General features: G+C 53.9%; 1 protein-coding gene and 1 long non-coding RNA gene across 2 annotated transcripts in view; both read left to right on the top strand.

Annotated features, from left to right (window-relative positions):
- Positions 1 to 20,945, top strand: part of LOC116641672 — a 52,682-nt gene extending 31,737 nt beyond the window's left edge. Inside the window, exons 2-3 of the long non-coding RNA XR_004301220.1 lie at positions 6,993 to 7,058; positions 20,800 to 20,945. This is a non-coding gene — a long non-coding RNA (uncharacterized LOC116641672). The remainder of the gene's footprint in view (positions 1 to 6,992; positions 7,059 to 20,799) is intronic.
- Positions 20,946 to 21,108: 163 nt separating this feature from the next.
- CDH22 (cadherin 22) overlaps positions 21,109 to 22,428 on the top strand; it is a 67,657-nt gene continuing 66,337 nt past the window's right edge. Inside the window, exon 1 of the mRNA XM_032419607.1 lies at positions 21,109 to 21,466. Within this exon, the coding sequence (XP_032275498.1) occupies positions 21,215 to 21,466 (252 nt within the window). The 5' untranslated portion in view covers positions 21,109 to 21,214. The remainder of the gene's footprint in view (positions 21,467 to 22,428) is intronic.

The following is a 22,428-nucleotide window of genomic DNA, read 5'->3' on the forward strand; positions in this document are numbered from 1 at the left end:
CCAAGAGACCGGTTGTTTAATTAACATAATTAATTAAATAAACCCACTGAGTTTGAGGAGAAAAGAGTTAGGACAGTCTCCGGGCTGGCACCAAAAACCCTCATGGAGGACCCAGGCCAGGAAACCCTGGGCTGCAAACCCAGCCTTCCTGGCCACAGAAAGGCACTGGGAGGCCTGTCCCACCCCCACCCCTCCCTCCGCACTGCCCAATCCCCAGACAGCTCCCACGCAGCCAAAGCGTGGAAATCTCCAGTTTGGAGAAAGAATCAGCGTCAGGCATGACTGTTCGAAGCTACAGAGCCCTCTCCCCCCAGGGAGATGACAAATTTTCTTTGCAATTAAAATTCCTTTGAAACTGGGACCAAGGAAAATTCAGAGGAGAGAGCTTTTTTAAACTGGGGGAGATACTCTTCTTAGCAATTACCATGTGTGCATTTTCACAAAAGCTGTTTTTCCCTCCTGCCAGGGCTCTGCTTCTGCTTTCACATTGGGCCCAGGGGCCTCCCTTGGCCTTCACCACTTTCCCCTGGCTGCCCGTGCTTCTCTGCCCTCCCTTGGTTGCTGAAACCCTTACACATCCCAGCCTTTGCTTCAGGCCTTTACTTACAAAGCCACCCCACCCCCACCCCCGTGAGTCCTCTTTTCCTAAACGAATGGCCAGTTTGTCATCAAGTTCCATCTTTGTGCTCACACTGGTCCTATCCTCTACCCCCGTACTATCCTCTACCCCCTGCCATTGTCCTTCCCGATCCCACAGAGATCTTTCCCCTCCTCTGAGCTCACAGCCCTGCCTCTTTGCACAGCTCACTGAGCTCTGACCACAGCATTCTGTTGGTATCTTGGCCTGGGAGTGTGATGTCCAGTGCATTAGAAGAGGCAGGGATGTTGGAGACCTGGGTCCACTTCATCCATTCAATCAATACATATTCATTGAGCCATTACAATGTGCCATGCATGGTGCTAAGCCCTAGAGATTAGCATTTTCTGGGTTTAGAAACAGGAGGCTAGGTTTTTTGGACCAACCCTTCAGCTGAAAAGAGCTAAGAATGCTAGATAAAATAGAAAAAGCATCTTATTAAAGCATCAAAGCACTGACAAGTAAGCTCTTTGTAAGGAATTACCTGGAATTATTAGGTCAAAACTGAAGGGAAAACAGAAACCCAGAGAAGTTAGAGAGCATAGAATCTGCTTTTGTCCTGAGGGCATTTGCTGATCTCGGAAATTTCGAATTTGTTTTTTGATGATCTCACAGCATAAAGGGAATTTAAATCAAAGTCCATGGCCTGCATAAAGTGGGCAGTCAAGTGGGAGATCCTTGCGGAAATAAGCTGGGACTCCAGAGGGCTTCACCCTTGGGCTAAAGGTGAACCAAAGGTAGCCCAGCCTTGAATAATGGATTGGCAGCCTCATCCACACTCTTTGGGTATTCCAGGGAACCTCAAGCCTTGGATTTTTGTTTAAAGCAATCCCAGAATGGTAGCACCACAGCCAAATGCAAATTCTTTTTAGAAAAAAAAAAATACCTTCATCCTGAATTTGAAATTCTTCCTAAAGAAAAAAAAAAATCCAATTACAATGGCCAACACACAGTCAAATATAACCAGACATGCCAGAAAACAATGCTAATGAGCTAAGCACTAGAGGTACAACATGAGCAAACAAATTATATTCCTTGCCTCATGGGGCTTACAGTCCAGCAGAATAGACATCCTCAAGGCCACTAACAACCTCTGCATTGCCTAGGGGAGTCACTTCTCATCCTCAGTTTACCTTGCCTCTCCACAGCTTTCAACTTGCTGATCTCTAGTTCCACTCTTGGTTTCCATGACACCACGGTCTCTTGGATGGCCCCCAAGCTCACTGGCAAGTTCTTCTCAGTCTTTGTGCCTCCTTTCCCCTCTATCTCATCTCTCATATTGGAGTGCCCCAGGGATCACTTCTGGGCCCACATTCTGTCTCTCCCCAAGTGATCTCATTCATTTCTTCAGCATTAAATATCACTAATATGCTGATGATCTCAGATTTATGTCCCCTCTCCTTGGAGCTCCAGACTGTTACATCCAACTGCCAGCTACACATCTCCACTTGCATGTCTCATGAATGTCTAAAACATACCTAAAAAGGAATTCTTATTTCCTTCCCCAAACTCCCCCCCCCCATTCACTCCATCACGGTCGGTGTCACACTATCCAGTGTCAAGCCAAAAATCTAAGAATCATCCTGAATCCCTGGCTTGAATTAGGGTGGTAATGGAGATGATGTAAAGTGGCCAACTTAAGGAGTTATTTAAGATGTAAAATGAACCAGACTTAATGATAGATTGATTGCCCATTGCGGGTGCAGAGATGACAGTTGTCAAGCTCATGATTTCCAGCCTTCTGGCTTGGACCACTTGACAGAGATGGGTGCCATTCAGGCAATGGGGCACCCAGGCAAAGGGCCAGTATTGAAGAAGAACATATGTTTGATATGTCGGGTTTGAGGTTTCACAGAGGCATCTAAGTGGGGATGTTGAGTGGGCAATTGTATTTTTATCTGTAGACTTCAGAAGGGAGGTTGAGCCTAAGTTGGGAGTCACCATGGTATTGATGGTAATTGGAGCCATTGGTACAGCTGAGATTGTGCAGGTAAAGACTGGGGATTCTGAAGGTGGAATGCAGGAATATAAGCCAGGAGATGCAGAGGCATAATTAGAGAGGTAGGAAGAAACCCTGTTGTCTAGTTTGATGTCGCAAATACTGCTGACAGGTCCAGTGAAATGAAAGGTGAAGAACATCCATTGGATTTAGTAAGATGGAGGCCATTGGTGACCTCTGTGAGCCATTCTAATGAAGCATTGGGGGATGGGAGCTAGGTGGTTAGGAAGTGAGCAGGAGGTGAGTAAAGGAGACACTGAGTACAGCCAACTTTCAGAGAAGTTTGATTGGTAAGGGAAGGGGCTGGGAAGTGTCGGGGGGGGTGTGCTTCTTTTTTGTTGCTATTTTTTTTTAAGATTTTATTTATTTGATAGAGAGAGCAAGAGAGCACAAGCAGGGGAACAGTAGAGGGAGAAGGAGAAGCAGGCTCCCCACTGAGCAGGGAGCCCCATGCAGGACTCGATCCCAGGACCCTGGGATCATGACCTGAGCCAAAGGTAGACATTCAACCATCTGAGCCACCCAGGCACCCCTGTTGCTGTTGTTTTTAAGAGGGAATCTACTTGAGCATGTGTTATGCCAGGAGCCCATCAGAGAGGGGTGAAGATAGGGCAGGAGAAGTGAGAATCCATAGCGTAAGGTTTCTCAAATGCCAGGGCGGTGTGAGTGGACTGCAGAACCCAGATCAGGGGACAAGAGAGACATTTCCTCCTCAGCAAAGGGCAGTGAAGATGGGGATAGCCAGGCTCCCTCATCTCTAAGACAGGGATATAACAGAGCCTGCCTCGGGGGGTGGGGGTGGGGTATGGGTGGGCACTCCGTGAATGGATATTAGAACAGGCCCAGCCTGGGGAGGTAATGGCAGGTGGTAAAAGCTCTACAAAGAGCCACTATTATTAGCTTTCACTCTCACAACTCTGAGAAATTTATTGTTACTCTCGCAAGTGGATAATAATAATCAAACCTCACCTGCACTCGACTTTTTCCAGAGGATTACTTTTACATTCATCATCTATTGGAGCCTCCCAACAAACCTGGAAAGATTATTTTCCCCGTTTTACAGAGGAGAACACTGAGGCTCAGAGAGGTGAAGTAATTTGCCTGGGGTCACACAGCTGAGAGCATCAGAGTCAGGAGTGCAGTCCAGGTCCAGCTCCTGCATTCTCCATAAAGATGAGACCAACTTTGGGTTTCACCACCTCCTTTGTGGCCCCAACGGTACGGCCCTGTGTGTGAGCTCCATTTTCTTCCACACTCGCTCTCTTCCCTGGAGATGGCAAATCCATGACTAGAATCTGTAGCTTTAAACTCAGGAAGGAGAGGATTAAGTTCTGAACAAGGTGCCAGGCTCAACTTGCTTCCTCGTTGCAGCCTGAGACGGGAGATTAGGGAAGAACATGCTCTATCTGCCAGCTCCATCGCTTGTCAGGAGAGAGAATAAAGGAAAATCTCCCTCAGCCCCGGCATCAGCGCCGTCTATCTGTCACCCCAGACGGGGCCTGGTGCATAGTTTGGGGGGGGGGGCGGTGATTTAGCCAAACTGGTTTGCAGACGGCAGCCCCAGCAGCCCCAACCTGTGAATGTAAAACCTGTGAGAAATATTCTTGCCCCATTCCCTTTCCCCATCTGTCCCAGGCACAAGTCATAAAGAGTGTTCCCACCTCCAAGTGAAGACCCAGCTCTTTGCCAAGGCGCTCAGCCTGGCCGCACCTTACTTTTCTGTCTTCTTCGCTGTCCCTCCCATCCCCTACTCCCGCACTCGGGATATCCCTTCCTACAAGACTTTGCTCCAGCCGGTCCCTCTGCCCGGCATCTGCTTTCCCCCTTGCTCTATACGGCAAAACCCTACTTCTCCTTCCAGGAGCAGTTCAAATGTCCCCTGCTGCGGGAAGCCCTACTCGAGCCCCTTAGATAAAAGCAAGTCTTGGGGCGCCTGGGTGGCTCAGTTGTTAAGCGTCTGCCTTCGGCTCAGGTCATGATCCCAGGGTCCTGGGATCGAGCCCCGCATCGGGCTCCCTGATCCGGAGGAAGCCTGCTTCTCCCTCTCCTACTCCCCCTGCTTGTGTTCCCTCTCTCGCTGTGTCTTTCTCTGTCAAATAAATAAATAAAATCTTTAAAATAAATAAATTAAATAAATAAATAAAATAAAATAAAAGCACATCTTTCCTGAGCACCTACTATGTGCTGGTCCCCGAGTTAGGCTCCAGGATGTAGAGATGCATCAGATCCTGGTCCTGCCTCCAGGAGGGAGAAGTGACGATGCTGAAGATCCCTGGGACCGTGGATGGGAAGTTGCAGAGGACATGGGAAGCGACAACCCGAATGAGCAGGCTTGGGGCAGGGGGAATGTTGACTTTAGGCCCCAGGCCCAAGACCCCAAGTGACAGGCAGTTTCCCTGGCAGATCCGCCATCCTTGCTTCTTGCTGGTATGTTGGCTCTTCTGGGCACCTGTGTCTGCTCCGCCATTCACCAACAAGCCGAGTGTGTGTGTGGGGGGCAGCGTGGAGCAGGGGAAGCACCTGGTTAGGAGCGTAGCTCTGATGTCAGAGTGCTCTGGGGACGTTAGGCGAATCACCCGACTTCTCCATGCCTCATCCCTCCGCAAAATAGCAATAGAATAGTATGTGCCTCATAGCATCGTTCAAGAATTAAGTGGATTACACATGTGAGATGCTTAGAATGGTGGTATCAAGCACTCAGTGCATGTTAGCTATTTTATGACTAGTTGTTATTTTAATTGGCAGAAGATTTGGGCCCATCATCAGCTCCCCCTGTGCACTAGGGAAATTCATCCCCTCTCTGAGCCTCTCTGCATCAGGAAAATGAGGAGGTAGTGCATTTCCAGCTCTGATATTCTGGGGTAGGAATGAAGGGAGGTAGCATTGTAAGGCGGGGGGTGGTATAATAAAAGACCCAAGGGCAAAGCTGAGCACTAAGCAAGCGGGGGAGGTGGGGGGATGCCCAGGCAGCCTACGGTGTTGGTGAGCCACGAAAGATAAGTTAGCAGAAGGGAGTTAGCAGCCGGATCACGGAGGACCTTAAATGCCAAAACAATGCTTCTGAAAGGTGACAGGGCTTGATCAATTATTTGGAGACTGTGTCTAGTCATTAGGGAGATAATGGGCCCTCCAGAGAGACAGTGATCTCCCCATCCCTGGTGGATATGAGCAGGGGCTGAGATCTAAGAGAGAACCAGACATCAGATGGGGGAGCCAAGGTCTTAGAGGGCCTGAAAGCCCCAGAGCAACTCTACACCCCTCCAAGAGCAGCCGTTGGGGGAAGAGGCAGTGGCCCCAGTACGTAAGTGCCCCAGCCCCGGACTCAACTGCTTCCTTGGTGTGTGGCCTTGGCAAGTGACTACACGCTCGTTGGCCCCAGTTTGCCCATCTATAAAATGGGGGTGATGACAGTGTCTGCATCCGGGGTAGTGTGAGGGTTTGACATGACAGCATCCGTGCACCCGTCATGGACAGGGTTACTGCGACCTCTCTGCCTCCGTCTCCGGAAGCCCCTTCCGCTGGCTTGGCCTCTCCTCTCTCCTCCATCCCGGGAGGAAGCGGCCGCACTGGAGTCTGGGGCTGACGAGGCTCCAGCCTGAAGCCTCCCGAAGGAGCTTGCCATGGTTACCAGCTGCCTGCAAGGAGAGGCCATAAATCCTGCGCCCGGGGTGGTGGGAGGGAGGGACCCACGTGTGGGGCAGGAAGGGGGGCAGCTAAGTGGAATTGAATCTTGTTTAAGGAGGAGGCCCACGCCTCCCCGGGCCTGTAATTTATTGCGAGGTTGACAAGATGAAAGCAGAATTTTCAGTGGCATAATCACTGGGACCTCGGGGAAGCACGGGAGATGAGCCGCAAGGCCGGTGGTGGCGGCCAGGCGGTAAGTGAGCTCTAGGGCGCTGATCCCGCTGTGAACACAGCAGGCGGTGGACCCAGGGCACCGGGCTCAGAGCCGGCTAAGCCCTGGGCTCAGGCCACGTTGTGTCTGCTGTCATCTCCAGAGCTGAGGCCAGACCCCGAGGTTTTCAGCAGATTTTATGTAGCAGAACGTACTGCCCACGACGGCTGTGACAGTCGCTACTGACAGCTCTCAGCTCGAGCCCCTTCCTGGGGACTGCCCTCAGGCAAAGGGAGCTGCCTTGCTCAAGGTCGCACCCTCTGGAGGCGTGGGCAGCCCACGTCCAGTGTCTGGTAGACGCATGGATTCGAAGGCCGGGCCCCTTCCCTCAACTGGGAGCATCGCTGCTCCGTGTGACCGTGGATCGGCTGAGGCCCCTGCTGGGACAGTATCGCAGTTCAACTTCCTCCCCACCCCCTCTGCGCTGTTCCCCACCACTCTCCCCAATAAACCTCCTGCAGGCGAATCTCTACCCCAGAGCCTGTTTCCAGGGAGCCAGACCTGAGGCCTTGCATCACGAGGAGGAGGTTTGTTTTATTTTATTTTTAAGATTTACTTATTTATTTGAGAGAGAGAGAGAGTGTGTGCATGCAAGCAGGGGGGAGGGGCAGAGGGAGAGGGAGAGAGAGAACCCTCCTGCAGACTCCCCTCTGAGCATGGAGCCAGACGTGGGGCTCAATCCCAGGACCCCAAGATCATGACCTGAGCCGAAACCAAGAGTCGTATGCTTAACCAACTGAACCCCCCAAGAGCTCCCCAGGAGGCTTGTTTTAAAGCAGCATATGTGTGTAGTGTTGGGATAAAGTCACAGAGACTTCTTTTCCTGATGGGGAGACTGAGGCCCAGAGAAGGAAGAGACATACCCAAGAACATAGGGTGTTAGGGGCAGAAGCTGGGACACCAGTCCAACACCTCCATTTCACAGCTGGGAACACTGAAGCCCAGAGGGTTGGGGGATATGATTCAGCATCTGTTAGCAGGGGCAGGGGAGGGGGGTTAACAGAAGCGGCATGCTAGGGTGAAAGCCCACGGCTTCGGAGTTGGACCCTTAGCCACATGGTCTGGAGCGCCACCTCTTCTCGTGTCTCTGCTTTTCATCAGTAACAGGAGAGGCTAAAGCCCGTCTCGGGAGGGTAGTGTGAGGATGGCCTAAAGAATGAACCATAAGAGCTCGCACTGATTGTGTGTGTGGGGGGGTGCCCTCACATACATCCTGATGACTCACGAAGACGTGTTGTTCATAGCAGGTGCATGATGCTTGATCTCCATTATGCTACTTCCTGACCACGTGGCCCGGGGCTCCCAGGTCAGCATCAGAATGTGCTGGGAGCTGTCCCAGACCAAGGACAGGCTCAGACTTTCCTCGTTCAGGGCCTGGCTTCCCCACTTCCTGGCTGTAACTCAGAGTGAGTTCCTTCACCTCTCTGGGCCCCAGCTTCTTCATCTGTAAAATAATAATCAGCCGTGGCACAGAGTAAACAAGGTAGCTCGTGTAAAGTACTTAGCACGGTGGTCAGTCAGCACAGCTTCTTACTTCCAGCTCCTGGCACACCTGGCACCCTATAAATGTTGCCTATTAGTATTATTATCATATCCTCACTGAGCCAGATGCTCTGGGGACCCGGGGATATGCATTTTGAACAAGTCCATCTTGTTACATTGCCAGCACAACGCTGGTCCTCTAATGATCCCTGGAAATCACAGTTTGACCTTTCCTTGTCAAGAAGCCCGGAGAGGGCGGGGACTTGCCCAAGGTCACCCAGCATGGCAGGATCAAAGCCAAGTCCCAACCTAGTCCACTCGCCTTCCAGTCTAGAGAGCTTTCTCCTGGACTGTAAAGGGACAGATTCCTTAATGTCATCTGCTCGGGTTGCAATAAAAATTAACTACCCTGAATATGTCATCATCTGAGCAGCTCCAAGACAGAGAAGGGACTCAGGGAGACAAACAAAATGTATCAGATGTGCTCCTAAGACACAGAAGCGGGATCCGTAGGGATTCTTTGGAAGGCCCCCTTCCATATCAGGCCCCCCACCATCTGCTGTTCTCCTCTGCTGTGGGGGGTGAGACTCACCGCTAGACACAGGATGGGTGCTGCATGAGACTCTGAGTGAACAGAGCTGAGGATGGGGCTTGGCCCTTGTCCAGCCCAGGCCCTCTCTCCCTGACCCTCTTTGTGCATCCTACTGACAGCTGCAGGGCCATTTGGGACCCCCTTGGTTCCCACCCTGGGCCAGAGGGTAGTGTTTGACTGTCCGGGTGGGGGCGAGAGGCGAGTCCTCCTCTCCCAAGGCTGCTAGCATAGCAGCTGGATGCACCAGGGCAGAGGCTTTGCTGTGGGGCCCGGTCTCTGTCCCAGGGATCCTCTGCAACAGAGAAGCTGTCAGAGGCTCAGGTCTGGGGGACCCTCCCTCCGGCTGGAGCCCATGTTCCAGGAACTGGGTGGGGGAGGGAGAGACCCAGAGGGGGCACCAGGCCCCGGCTCGGATGGCAGAGCTGGGATCAGGTGTGTGCGTGTGATGTGAGCAGATGCAGCAGACAGACCATCAAGGAGGTGGAACGGGGGGGAAGGAGGTGGAAGGGAAGGGAGTGGCTGACTAGAAGAAGACCGGGAGAAAGGTGGAAAGAAGAGGAAGAAGGAACGTGAGCTGGAACGGAGTAGATCGTGGTACATCCTTGCCGTGGACTACTATACAGCAGTGAAAAGGAAACCGCGCCCAGAACAAAGACAAATCTCAAAAACATAACGCGGAGAAAAAGAAGCAAAACGCAAAAGAGTAGGATCCCATCTACATCGAGCTCAAACACAAGCAAAACTAAACTGAGACTTTAGGAGGGCATAACTGGGTGATAAACTATAAAGAAAGGCAAGGCCCTGGTTATCCTAAAAGCCAGGATGGAGGGAAGCAGGGGGTTGCGCTCAGGGAGGGACACAGCAGGGGGCTCCTAAAGAGGCGGGCTCCTAAAGAGGGGGGCTGTTTTCAGTGTTTTGATGGACAGGTGGATCCACAGGGTTCATTTCCTATTATTGACCACTTCTTGAGCACTGTGCTGAGTACCGTACATGAGTTACTTCGTTTAATTATTTGTTAAACTCCGCATTTATGATTTGTGCACTTTCTGGTAGGAATGTTGAATTTCACAATTTTCACCCATGACAAAAAAGCTGAGGAAGAGAAGGAGGGAGAGGGTAGGAGAGAGAACAGAGGAGGCGGCTCAGGCGTGGGAGGGAGAAGGGGTTCCTGGGGCCACGCTTGGCTGCAACCACAGCGGGGCCCTGTCCCCCATCCGGCCGTGTTTGCAAAATGGAATAAATATTGACACGGCCGGGATGGTATTCAATTTGTCCTGATCACTGGGCTGAGGTGAGTTCTGACAGGGCGCCGTGTAAAACAGCAGTTCGGGCTGTAATTTCTACTGTCAACATGATGTACAGCGGGATCTGCTGCAGCACCAGCAGGCAGGCGGGGGGGGGGGGGGGGGGGGGGGGGGGGGGGAGGGGGGGGGAGGTGGGGGGGAGGCGTCTGGGCAGGCCAGCGCTGGGCAGGCGAGCAGTGGCCGCCAAGGGGCATGTGTGTGTGTGTGTGTGTGTGTGTGTGTGTGCATACACGTGTGTGTTCATCACTTGCATGGGAGGTCGGGCCTTGAGAAGAGACCCAGGCATAGGGTGAACAGTGTCAAGAGGTGGTGGGGGGATGGGAGGGACATGGTTTCTGCTCAGAGCCAAATGCAAGCCTGTCCTTCCCGGCAGTCGCCAAGCACCCCCTCTGCCTATCCTCATTTTCCTCCCCTACCACAGCCTGTTTGAATGCCAGATCTGCCACCAACTAGCTGTGTGACCTTGGACAAGTCCCTCAACCTCTCTGAGCCACTGTCCCTTCTGAAATTTTGAAGAGAGCTGTGAGTTGTGAGAATTCAATCAAACCACTGACATAAAGTGCTCCGCATAGAACTAAGTGTTACGTCTTATGATTAGCTAATTGGATGGCACCACTCCTGGTACACAGTAAAAACTCTATAAATGCTATCTGTCATTATTGTCACTGACTCAGAATCAGTTCAATATATGCAACCTGCCTTCCTCTCTGCCTTCGATTCCTTATATCCGCCAAGGCTGTTCCCCCAAAGGAGCAAGGCTTGGGACAAACCCCATTCGGTCCCACTGCCCCTGCATCCTTGCCAGAGGGAAGAGAGATTGTGAAGGGATGGAGTTACTGTGAGCAGTAAGGAAGGTGGGGCCCAAAGCCATAGAATAGTGCCCGGCTCTTAGCAGGTGATCGATAGACATCAGCTAAACAAAACAACAGCCAGAAGTCATTCTTGATGTTCCCACCCCCCGCACCGCCCCATTCGTTACCTCTGATCCATCACCAGGTCTGGTCCATTTGCTTCCTAAATATTTCATATCTGTCACCTCTTCTCCACCCCATGGTGGCCTCCCTGGTCTGAGCCCCTCCCCCCACCTCTGGCCACACGGTCACCGCCTTGCTCACTGGTCCCCTGCTTCCTGTCCTGCACATCAGCATTGTGGCCTTTAAGTGGCAGACTCAGTGATCTTAAAAACACAAATTTGATCACGTCTCCTGTGCTTGATGCCTTCCCATTGCTCTTGAGCCAGAATCTAAACTCCTTAAGCTGCTTGTAAGCTGCCTCGCCCCCCAACGCTGTGCTCTGGACCCTGAGCTTTCAGGCCCTGGAATGTGGCTTTGCTGGGTCTGTTACCCACAACTTGTTTGTCTTCTCCTCCTTAAGACTCAGCTCAAAACTCCTTTCTCAGGGGACTGTCCCTCACCGGCCCCGCGCGTCCCTAATGAGATTGTGTGCCCCGCAAAATGGAGGGTCCTTGTACTTTGTGGTTCTGGAACATTGTACATTTACCTGTGAGATACAGGATTAATGAACATCTCCCTTACACACACACACACACACACACACACACACACACACACACACAATGGAAGGCCATGGCCCTGGGACTTTGGTTTCACCCACTGCCACAACCTTAGCCTCCAGCACAGTGCCCGGCATATAGTAGGTGCTCAATAAATATTTGATGCTCAATAAGCAGACGAAGCAGAAGGAAACGGAGCCATCGAAGGGCATTCGGGGGAAAGTGGTGTGGCAGTAACCAGGCGTCCCTTCACCTGTCCTTCTGTTCATCCATCCATCCACGCATTCTTTCATCCATGCCCCCACACATTCAGTAGTGCCCACTCTGAGCATGGCACGGAGGTATGAATCGAAGGGCATAGAGCGGTAAAGGAGGCGCCCACAGCTAGCAGGCTGGCTGCTGAGGCCAATCAAGGGAGAATTTGGTTCTGAGCCAGGGCTCAGATGAGCGAGCTCACGGGGGTCTGGGGGAGGAGGCAGAGAGACCGCACGGAGGAGAGGACAAATGGGCTGGGCACGGAGGGGTGGGCCAGGGTTGGGCATGGGGCCACAAGGGAGAGGGCATTCCTGGCAGAGGGAACAGCAGGAGCAAAGGCCCCGAGGCATGCACGTAGGGAAGAGTGGGTAGACCTTCCGCCCAGGAGACGGGCACAGGAAAAGAGGTGGTGGCAGTCACATAGCGTGAGCAGGTCCAGATCTCACGGGGCCTTGAGCAGGCATGGGTGGAGTGGCTAACAGTATGGGCTTTGGAGCTGACAGCCCAGGGCTCAAATCCCAGCTCCACAACATACCACACAACGTCTTTATGCCTCGGTTTGTTCATCTGGCAAATGAGGGCAAATAACAGTAGCCACCTCAAAGGATTGTGTGTGGAGTCATTGAGCATGAAGAATCCTTTGTTACTCTGGTGGGTAACTAATGAATAGTAACTAACTAACTTTATCTTGAAGGTGAAAGGGAGCCAGGGAAGGTTTGAACTGAAGAACCTTCCAGACTGAGCTGGGCTTCATGAGGACATATCTGTGCTCAGCAGAGACTGGGGGACAAGACTGGGGGCCCTTGGAGCAGCCTTTGCTGATGGGGTGACCGTGTGAATGGGGTGTGTATGGCCCCAGCTCTGCTCATGCCCTCTTCCCTGATCTCCCACCTTTGCCTCCCTAGGTAATGGTCCAGATACCAAGACCAGAAGCTTTCGTAGATCCTGACCCCACACACAAACACACTCAGAGATGTAACCCCACCCCACCCAGCAGTACACTGCCGAGCTTAGAGGACACGGCATCACACCCACAGCCCCAGAAATAGCCCATGGGCTCAGCCCACACAGAGCAGACTCCCCTCCAGTGCCTCACCCCCCACTTACTGAGCACCTCCAATGTGCGGGGAGGGAGCTGTTCTAGGTGCTGGGCTGCAGAGCATACATCATTACTGATGCAAATGCACGCATGTGCTCAGGCACACACGTGCTCATGCATGCCAAGGCACGCGAGGCAATAACTAGTCTGCTCTCTGGTTTAAGGCTTCATGGTGCCCTCCACCAAGGTGTGGGGGTGGCAAGAGAGGTGAGCAGAGACAAGGTAGCCCCTCCACACCTCAACAGCTCCTGCATTACACTAGGATCCCTTCTGGCCTGAAGGGAGAGCACTGAGATGGTAGAAATAATTTCCCCCCAGGGAGAAGACCGCAGCCAACCCCAGAGAGCTCTGGGCTCAGGATCCAACGGGCACAGTGCCCTGGGGACTCGGACAGGGCAGACAGGAGCCAGGCTGCCGGGCCGGCTCCCACTGGCTACGCTGCCCCACCCTTCTCTCAGGCACCAGCCTCGTGCTGGTGCAGGAGGCACGGCCCTTGCTCCGGATACTTGGTACAAAACAGGGCTCCAGTAAGTAGTTGTCAGGTGACCAGACCAGAAAGGAGAACACTAGTCAGTATTCTCACATCAGCTAGTATTTATTGCCAAACACCGTAGATCTCACCGTGTGCATCATCCCATTGATTCCTCACATGGACCCTAGGAGAGAAGCACTATTAGCCCCATTTTTCAGATGAGAAAACTGAGACTCAGAGAAATGGAGCACATTACCAAGGTCAAACATGCAGTAATGGACCTGGGACTTAAACCCTGGTCTGACTTTGGACCTCATCATCTTAGGTCCCCTGAATATTAAATTCTGCCCCAGAGATAGGGGCTAGGAAGATTACCAGGAACTTTAGGGAGGAGGCAGAGGTGAGGCGCTCCAGGCTGCACCATGAAGTCTCCCCTGCTTTATGTTGCCTGGGGGTCACTGTGCCCAGCCCCTCTTCTTGGTCTTGGCAGAGAGAGGCTAGGAAATGAATGCGGATGGATAGGATAAGAAGCCCTTCCTCTGTCCCCAGCGAGACGGCCAGATGACAAAGAAGGGCCCGGAGCCTCTGAGCTGGCAGTCATACAACCTTGGCAGCAATGATACCAGGGCATTGAGAAATCAAGAAAGGGCACGCAGGCCACCCAGCCTAGACTCTGGAAGGACACAGTGTGGACAGTGATGGTGATGCCCAGAGCATAGACAAGGCCACAGCAAATCAGCAAGGCTGGCACATCCTCACTGAGAGGGAAAGAATGTTGCCCAAGTAGCTCCCAGTGTCTATCTGAGGCAAGACTCTCCAGAGTCCCTCCCAGGGTCCAGCTCTGGGCTTGGCTCTGCCAGGTGTGTGTGGGAAGGAACAGGGAGGGATGGAAGAAGGAAGAGTCATGGCTTCTCTCCTCTAGAAGCTTGCCATCACAACTGACACCAAACCCCAGAGATGACTTATCCAGACAGGTCTGAGGGCGTTCAGAGCAGAGAGAATGAGAGTCTCGAGAAAGTGGGAGCTGGAACTGGATCTTCAAGGCCCAAAGTGGGCAAAGTCAGTGGTTCAACAACAGCATCAAAGCCACAGATTTGTACCATCTTTCTTAGTAAGTCCCTGTAGCCTCTTGGGGGTGGTGGTGGTGGGGGCGGTTTCCCTCATTGTTCCAAAAAGGCTGCTGTAGCTCCAGCCATCACCTCCTCAGACATGCAGAAAATGAAAAGTTTTTCCTCAAGTCATCTCTTTTTATGATTTTTTTTAAAAAGACTTTATTTATTTGAGAGAGAAAGAGAACACAAGCAGGGGGAGTGGCAGAGGGAGAAGCAGGCTCCCTGCTGAGCAGGGTGCCCAATGCGGGGCTCTATCCCAAGACCCCAGGATCATGACCTGAGCCGAAGGCAGATGCTTAACCCACTGAGCCACCCAGGTGCCCTAAGGCATCTCTTTTTAAAGAGCAAAAAACAATTCCCAGAAGCTCTCTAGTAGTTATCCCTTTACATCTCACTGGCCAGAATTATGTCACATGACACTTTCTAAACCAAACACTGATAGGGAGAGAGGAACTCGTTGGTTTAAACTAATCAGTGTTCACAGGGGTGGCGCTGAGCACATGGCCAAGCTTGGGAGTGAATATTGAAACAAGAAAGGACTAGGAAATGAATTGGCTATTAGCAGCTGGCCAATCTATATTTCCTACCCCTCTCTTCTATATACCATAAAACCCAGCAGACTGCTGGGCTAGGGCTGGGGGCTGGGGAAGCAGGCAAAAGGAACCTTCATAAAATCCCCAGAGGGGCTGTCACCCACCCCCACCTATGTCTCTGCCTCCCTGCCTCCCAGTCTCTCTTGAACCCACTCCATTCACGCCTGCACACCTCCCACGCCACCAAACTAGCTTTGATCAAGGCTGCCCATGACCTCCGTGTTGCTGAAACCAATGGTCAATTCGAAGTCCACATCTGACTTGACCTGGCAGTAGGATGACCATATAATTCATCATCTAAACTGGGAGAAAAGGGGGTGGGACAACAGAGGCAAAGCTGGACAGACGGTCACAGGCAAAGCTGGACAGATGGTCACTCAGCTGACAGAGCATTCTGCACAGTTGATGACCCCTCCTCCTTCCAGCACTGTCTTCAGTGGGCTTCCAGGATAGCTCCTCTCTCCTTGCCTCCCCTCCCTGGCCCTTCTCTTCCCTCCTCTTCAGCCTCCTTCGCTCGGCCCTCTTCATCTCCCTGATCTCTATAGTTAAGAGGCTGGGCCTCTTCCCTACCTGCGCTCACGCCTTCGAGGGCTCATCCGGTCTCAGCTCTAAATACCATCCAAGTTCCCAGATGTACCCCTGCAGCTGGGCCCCCGCTCCTGGGCTCCTGACTCTGGGTGACCTGGCCGGCTGCACATCGCTACTGGACGTCTAATAGGCATTTGAATGGAACACATCCAAAACGGAGTTCCTGATCTCCCCATATCTGCGCTGCCCACAGCTGCCTTCAGCTCGGTGAGAGGGAACCCCACTATTCCCTTTATTGAGGCGGCCTGATGGTCATGCTTGGTTCCTCTTTCCCATCTTGGACCCACAACGTAGCCCGCCGCACAGCTTCACTTCTCGGCACCTCCACTGCTCTGCCTTGGTCCGAGCCACCTTCTCTTCTTGTCTGCATTATTGAAACGCCACCCCCCAGCCCTCTCCCAGGCCCAGCTTCCCTCTATTTTGAACTCAGTAGCTAGCCACGATGATCTTTTAAAATAAAAATTAGATCATGTCATTATTCTGCTCAAACCCTCCCAGGGTAGGGACACCATCTCACGGTAAAAACCCAAAGGAAGCGCTGCAGACTCTGATGCCCACCTCCATATTTCCTCTGACCCCATCTCCTGCTGCTCATGCCCCATCACTCACTTCAGCAACAAAGGGGCTCCTTGCTGTTCCTCCTGCACACCAAACATGCACTGACCTCAGGACCTTTGCACTTGCTGCCCCCTCTCCCCCCCGCCGCCTGGAATTTTCTTCTTCTAGCTATGTGCACAGCTCCCTCCTTCCCTCACTTTGGATCTCTGTTCAAATGTCACCTTAGCCATGAGGCCTTCCCTGACCACCTTGTATAAATTATCATTTATAACAGATGATTGAGAGAGAGAGAGAGAGCAAATCGCCCCACTCCAGCACTTCCCATGCCCCTTACCCTGCTTTGTTTTTCTTCACAGCATTTACCATGAACTGTCATGTTATTTATTTATTTGTTTATTGTCTGTCCCCCATTAGACTTGCAAGGGCAAGGACTCCCCCCTTTTCTTTTCATTGTGCCTAGAACAGGACAGAGTGGAAATTCACAAATATCTATGGAACGAATGCACCTGCACCAGATACACACATATACGATGACATCCATGATTGCAGACACAGGCCCGCACGCACGTAGGAATCACGTTTGAGTACATGGTCGTGAGAGCACACGGATCAGGGGAGCTGAGGCTGAAAAGTAGAGAGGGCAAAGCCAACATTTATTGAGCCAGGCTGGGGCTTGACATTTAATCCCATGGGATGAAACAGCTGTGCAGTAGGTTGAGACCTGTGGCCCAGAGCAAGCCACCAACATGCTCATGATCTCATGAGAAGGCCTGGCAGATCCGAATGCAGGCCCGAGGCTCCACGGCATCCTCCCCTGAAGGACTGGACGCCAAGATAGGGTCCTGTGGTTACACCGGTTCAGAAAACGCAGCTGGAGCAGGAAAGGGTGGGGGGAGAGGAGGCCCAAGTGTCTGCAGCAGTCCTGGCAGGGCCAGGCAGAGCGGTGGAGAATTGGCAGGTGGCCAGGAAAGCTGGCCAACACGTCTGAGAGAGGCCCCGTGGGCGGTATGAAGGCCTGGGAGGAAGAGGGCCCTGGTAGCCCCGCCCCTCAAACCATCATGCAGGCCGAGCCGAGGGAGCAGGCCAGGGAGATGCAGCCAACCTGGTCCTGCCAAGCGCGCCCCCTGGGACTGGGCTGCAGCCACTGAGAGGGGCCACTTTTGCTGCTCCTTCAAAGGGGCCCCACACCAAGGGGAATCCAAGCCTGGGTTCGAGACTGCACCCAGCCACCAAGTATTCTATGCAACTTTGGACAACACTCTCGATTCTACTTTGCCCTTCTCTAAAGTGGGACCTGACCTCTGGCCTTTGCCCCAGGCAGTCCTTCCACAGAGAGCTCCTTCTCCTCCCCCACACCCCAAATCCCACATGTCCAAATCTTTCTTGCACTTTAACTTCAAGTGCCACCTTCTCTACGATGCCGTCCCTCGGCTGCACCCCACTGCGCTGTGCTTGGCCCTCCTGTGTTGAAGGACTTCCATCATGAAATTCCCTCATGGCCAGAGATCATTTCGATCTCCTGTGGTTTTTACTGTATTAAATTCCTCCAGGCACTTCTCTGCACACACAGAATACAAAGGAAGCTGCTTTCCCTCTCCCAGTCCTGCCTGATCTGGCCTGCGTCCCCCAGTCCTGACTCATCTTCAGTCACCTTCTTGCTCTGCACCAGCCATAGTGGCCTCTTACTCTTCCTCAGCTTATTCCAGCCTCTGGACCTTTGTATGTGCTGTTCTCTCTGCATGGAACCATCTTGTGCCAGGCTCCTTCTCATCTTTCCAGATCAGCCAAATGTCACCTCCTCTGAGAGGCCCTCCCTGATATCACGTCTATAATAAGACACCCACTCCAGCCCTTCCATCATTCTCTTCCTCCCCTTTTCCTGTTTTATATTTCTTCTTAACACTTATCGCCCCCAGAAATTATATGGTAGATTTCTTTCCTTTATAACTAGAAGGCCAACCCCAAGAGGACCAGGACTATTTTGTTTATTGCTTCGTTCCCAGTGCCCAGCACAGGGGCTGGCAACAGGGAGGTGTGGTAAATATTTGTTGCAAGAGTACATGAACAACCAGAAGAAATGCATCTCTCTCCTGATATATAGCTGAGTAACTGATTGTATCTTGCTGTCTTGAAAGTATGTTGAATGAATGAATGAATGCATTTCTGTCTCCCCACTTGTAGTAGATGCTAATGTTTGATGAATGAATGAATGACAGAATCTTTGAAAAGGTGGTGTAGAGAAAGAAAAGGAAGGAGGGAGAGGGAAGGAGAGAGAGCAGCAATGGAGTGCCTGCAAACACTGGGGGATCACCCCTTGTTCCCACCTCCTGCACCCCCACAGCTCTCCCCAGAGGTGGCCCCAGCCTCCCCCCATGCCCACCCTCCCGCCAGCCCCTCCCCTCTGCGTCCCTGCAGGGCTGTGATGGGTCCTGGAACTGCCTGATGGAGTCAGGGGAACAGTTCCTGCCGAGCCCGCAGGGAAGTCATAAGCTCCAGGAAATGAAGGCTGCGGAGCGAGGCCTCCTCCTCACCCATAACTCCAGCCTCATTACGACCAGCCCAGGCTGTAACGTGGGGAATCAAAGCCGGATCCCCAGAGGCGGCAGCACAGCTCTGGGATCTCAGAGCAGGGCCACAAGGGGAGGGGCGTGTCCTCATCCTTTGGCGCTGCCTCATGCCTAGGCCCCACAGAATGGGCGAGGAAGGGGTGCTGGAGATGCTCACACCAGGGTCACGGGCCTTCTTGGCCTCCGTTCGTTCAGGGTGGGGCCTGAAGGGAAAGAGGGAACAGCACGGTCCCATGTTTGGGACTCCTCCCTCCTCTCTTCCCTAGGGACTGTGAGGTTTTCCCCCTGTTCACTGCCCGGAAATGCAGCTTTAACCTCCTCACTGTCCCCCCTTCCAACAGATGACTCCCTACCCTGAACCCCTTCTGTAAGGAAGTTCCTTTGCCCCTGTGGGGAAAGAACACTGAGGAATCAAGCATCTGCAGAATGGGTATAAAACACCAGCCTTCCCAGTTGCTATGACTCACACAAGTTAGTTAAAGGCGTGGGAGCCGCCCGCTGTGGGTCCTGGGTCACAGGAGGTGGTCTACATTTCTGCCCCGAAGATTCCGGCCACCTCCTTGTTCTGCAGGAGGACCTGGCCCATCCTCTGCCCAGCCATACACCCCATGTTTCCCACCGAACTCCCCCAACCAGGCAAACGCCCCCTAGGCTCCCTGCACACTCCTCTGCCACAATGCTCATCCCTTTCTTCCCATCCACCCAGAAGCCCCCTCCTCCAAGAAACAGCCCGGATTCCCTCCCACTCACCTTCTCCTTCCAGACACCAGTGCCCACTCCCTTCCTTGAGTCCTTCTTAGAGCCCCGCTCACACGCCACCTGGCATTTATGTTGCTCACCCCACTAAACTGGGAGCTTATTTACCTCTGTCCTAGCATCCAGCCCAAACCTGGCCGAGCCGATGCTCAGTGGAATTGAGTTGTTGAACTGAGCTGCACTGGGCTTGGGGAGAAGAGTAGGGATTGAACCCCTCACCTCCACTCACTCCTGTCAGTGCCTGAAATTCCTCCATTAAAGCAGCATTGCTGTCCCCTGTAAACACCCACATTAAGCCATTATTCATCATTATGGCTTGAGTAGGAGTTAGTCCTTCAGATCCTTTCTTGCTGAAAGCAGGATCTGATGGAGGTGAGGGAAGGAGAGATGGATTGATCTGGGGACGGCAGTGCTGGTCCAGGATGGGGGAGAAGTGTCTCTCAGAAGCTGCAAAAGGAAGGTTTTCTGGGGGAACGAGGAGACATCATGGCAAGCTCAGAGGGGTTGTGGCCCTGCCCAAAGTCACTCCGGGCACCTCCAAGCAAGGCCCCCTGGGACTCAGGTGCCCCACCCCTGCAGGGGGCTGTGCAGGGACTAGCATGAGATCAGAGGGCCTTCCCTGGGCTCCTGTTTTGGGTGGAATGACCTCTCACCTGCTTTGAGAAGGCGGGAATGTGGGTGGCCGGCTGGGAGCTGGACTCTGTGCACCCAGGAGGCCTGGGTCCTGGGAGCCCTTGAAGACCCCTTTTAGAAGGGCCTGCTCCCTCTCTGGGGTGGGGGATTTCCAGGGGGTGGGTTGGATTGGACAGATTGTCAGCCAGCGTAAGGGAAAGCAGCTGGTAAGGTCCCAGCTCCCGTGGGCATGGGGGCTGGTGAAGGACCACACAGAAGGAGCTGGGCGACGGGCTGGGAGAAAGTCGGGGGAGGCTGGGAGAGGACAGGTGTGTGATGGGAGTTGAACGAAAGGATCCAGGGGCGCCTGGGTGGCTCAGTTGGTTAAGCAACTGCCTTCGGCTCTGGTCATGATCCTGGAGTCCCGGGATGGAGTCCCACATCGGGCTCCCTGCTCAGCAGGGAGTCTGCTTCTCCCTCTGACCCTCCCCCCCATGCTCTCTCTCTCCCTTTCTCATTCTCGCTCTCAAATAAATAAATAAAACTTTTAAAAAGAAAAGAAAAAAAGGATCCAGGGCTGGGGCGGGCGGGAGAGGCGGGGAGAAGGCGCAGAACTACTAGACGGGGGGGGGGGGGGGGGAAGGCAGGGACCACTAGGGGTCACAGCAGGTGTTTAATTGGTACCTAAAAGCCGAGGAGAGGTCGACTCAACCTGCCCTGCCCCCACAAGGCGCCTTCTCTTACGTTCTCTTGTTTCTCCCGCAGGCTCCGGGCCCGGGTCGGGACGGCCCCCCGCCCTCCAGGGATCGGCCGGGCCCCAACCAGCACCCCTCTGAGCGGGGACCATGGCGCATACCGGCTGCGGAGGCGCCGCCTGGTGATCCGGCCGCGGCGGCAGCGAGGGGGGCGCGGGCGGGGACCCCCCGGGGGGCCGTCCATGCCCCGGGTGCGGCCGCGCCCCCTCCCCCTGCAGCCGGGCGCCCCCGCCGCTGGGCGGCGCGCAGGGCCGCGGGCCTGTCCGGGTGCCCCGTCGGGGGGGGGCGGGGGGTGGGGGGCGGCTCCCCGGCGGCCGCGCTGAGGCCAACCATGTGACGCGGCGCCGCTCCGTCGTGCCACCGAGCGGCGACGCCCCGGTGCCTCCCGTCCAGACTCCTGGGCCCCGGCCCGGCGCAGGCCAAGCATGAGGCCGCGGCCCGACGGTCGGGGGCTCCGGGCCGGAGCCGCGCTGTCGCCCGCGCTGCTGCTGCTGCTGCTGCTGCTGCCGCCGCCGCTGCCCGGACGTCTGTGGGCGGAGGGCACCCCCGCGCCGGCTGCACCCGGGGCTCGGCAGGACGGCGCGCCGGGCGCGGGCCGCGTGAAGCGCGGCTGGGTGTGGAACCAGTTCTTCGTGGTGGAGGAGTACACGGGCACCGAGCCCCTGTACGTGGGCAAGGTAAAGTGGGCCCCCGCACCCGCTGCCCCGCGCCCAGGACCCCGGAGACACCCACCTGGAGACGCTAGCGACCCGGTCCCCCCCCCCCCCCAAGTCCCAGTCCCTGGTGCCTCCTCCCCAGCCCGCGCCTGGCCCGGGCGGACTGCAGGGTGGCGCGCTCCGCAGGCCGCCCCTGCCCCACGGCCTCCTCCAGTCCCCCTCCCCTGTGCATCTCAGAGCAGAGAGAGCTAGTAGGTAAACCCAGGCCATCTTGTAGCTGGATGCATCTAGAATGTAGAAACAAGTTTGCAGATCTGATCGTGTCACACACATACTGTCCCCACTCTGCTTAAAATTCTTCAATAGCTTCCCATGCACTTGGGGTCAAGTCCAAATTTCACTGGGCTGCCTACAAAGATCTGGCTCCCTTGTAGCCTTACCTCCTGCCACATTCCTCTGAGTTTCAGGCCCAGGGCTCTTCTGATGGTCCTCACAGTGCCCTGCTCCTGCCACCGCCCCTTCCCTTCGCCTGGGTTATTTCCTCCCCCGAACAGGTCAGTCCTGCTCCTTCTGCTGTTTACTTTATACTGACACTCACTCAGGTCTCCACTCAAATGCCACATGTCCAGAGAAGCCGGCTTGATCACAGCAGGCTTAGACAGATCCCCCGGATATGGCCATTTGTCCCTGTCACGTGCCCTCCAACGTCCCCACAGCTTTCCTTCACAACACTTAATTATGCATGTATTTGTTTGATTATGCAATTAATGTATATATTTCCTATCAGACCGTGTTGGTTTTCTCACTGTTATATCCAGCACCTAGTACACACGTTCTTCATAAACTGTTCATATTGAATGAATGAATGAATGAATGAAAGCTACTTTCTCAAACTGAGTAAATGCTGGCTAATGTGGCTAAAGATCTGTGCCTTAGGGGTATATGAAGCTGGGAAGGACTTTTGTGCAGCCATTCAATTCCTA

Source organism: Phoca vitulina, unplaced genomic scaffold, assembly GCF_004348235.1.
Source record: "Phoca vitulina isolate PV1807 unplaced genomic scaffold, GSC_HSeal_1.0 scaffold22, whole genome shotgun sequence".
Taxonomy (NCBI): domain Eukaryota; kingdom Metazoa; phylum Chordata; class Mammalia; order Carnivora; family Phocidae; genus Phoca; species Phoca vitulina.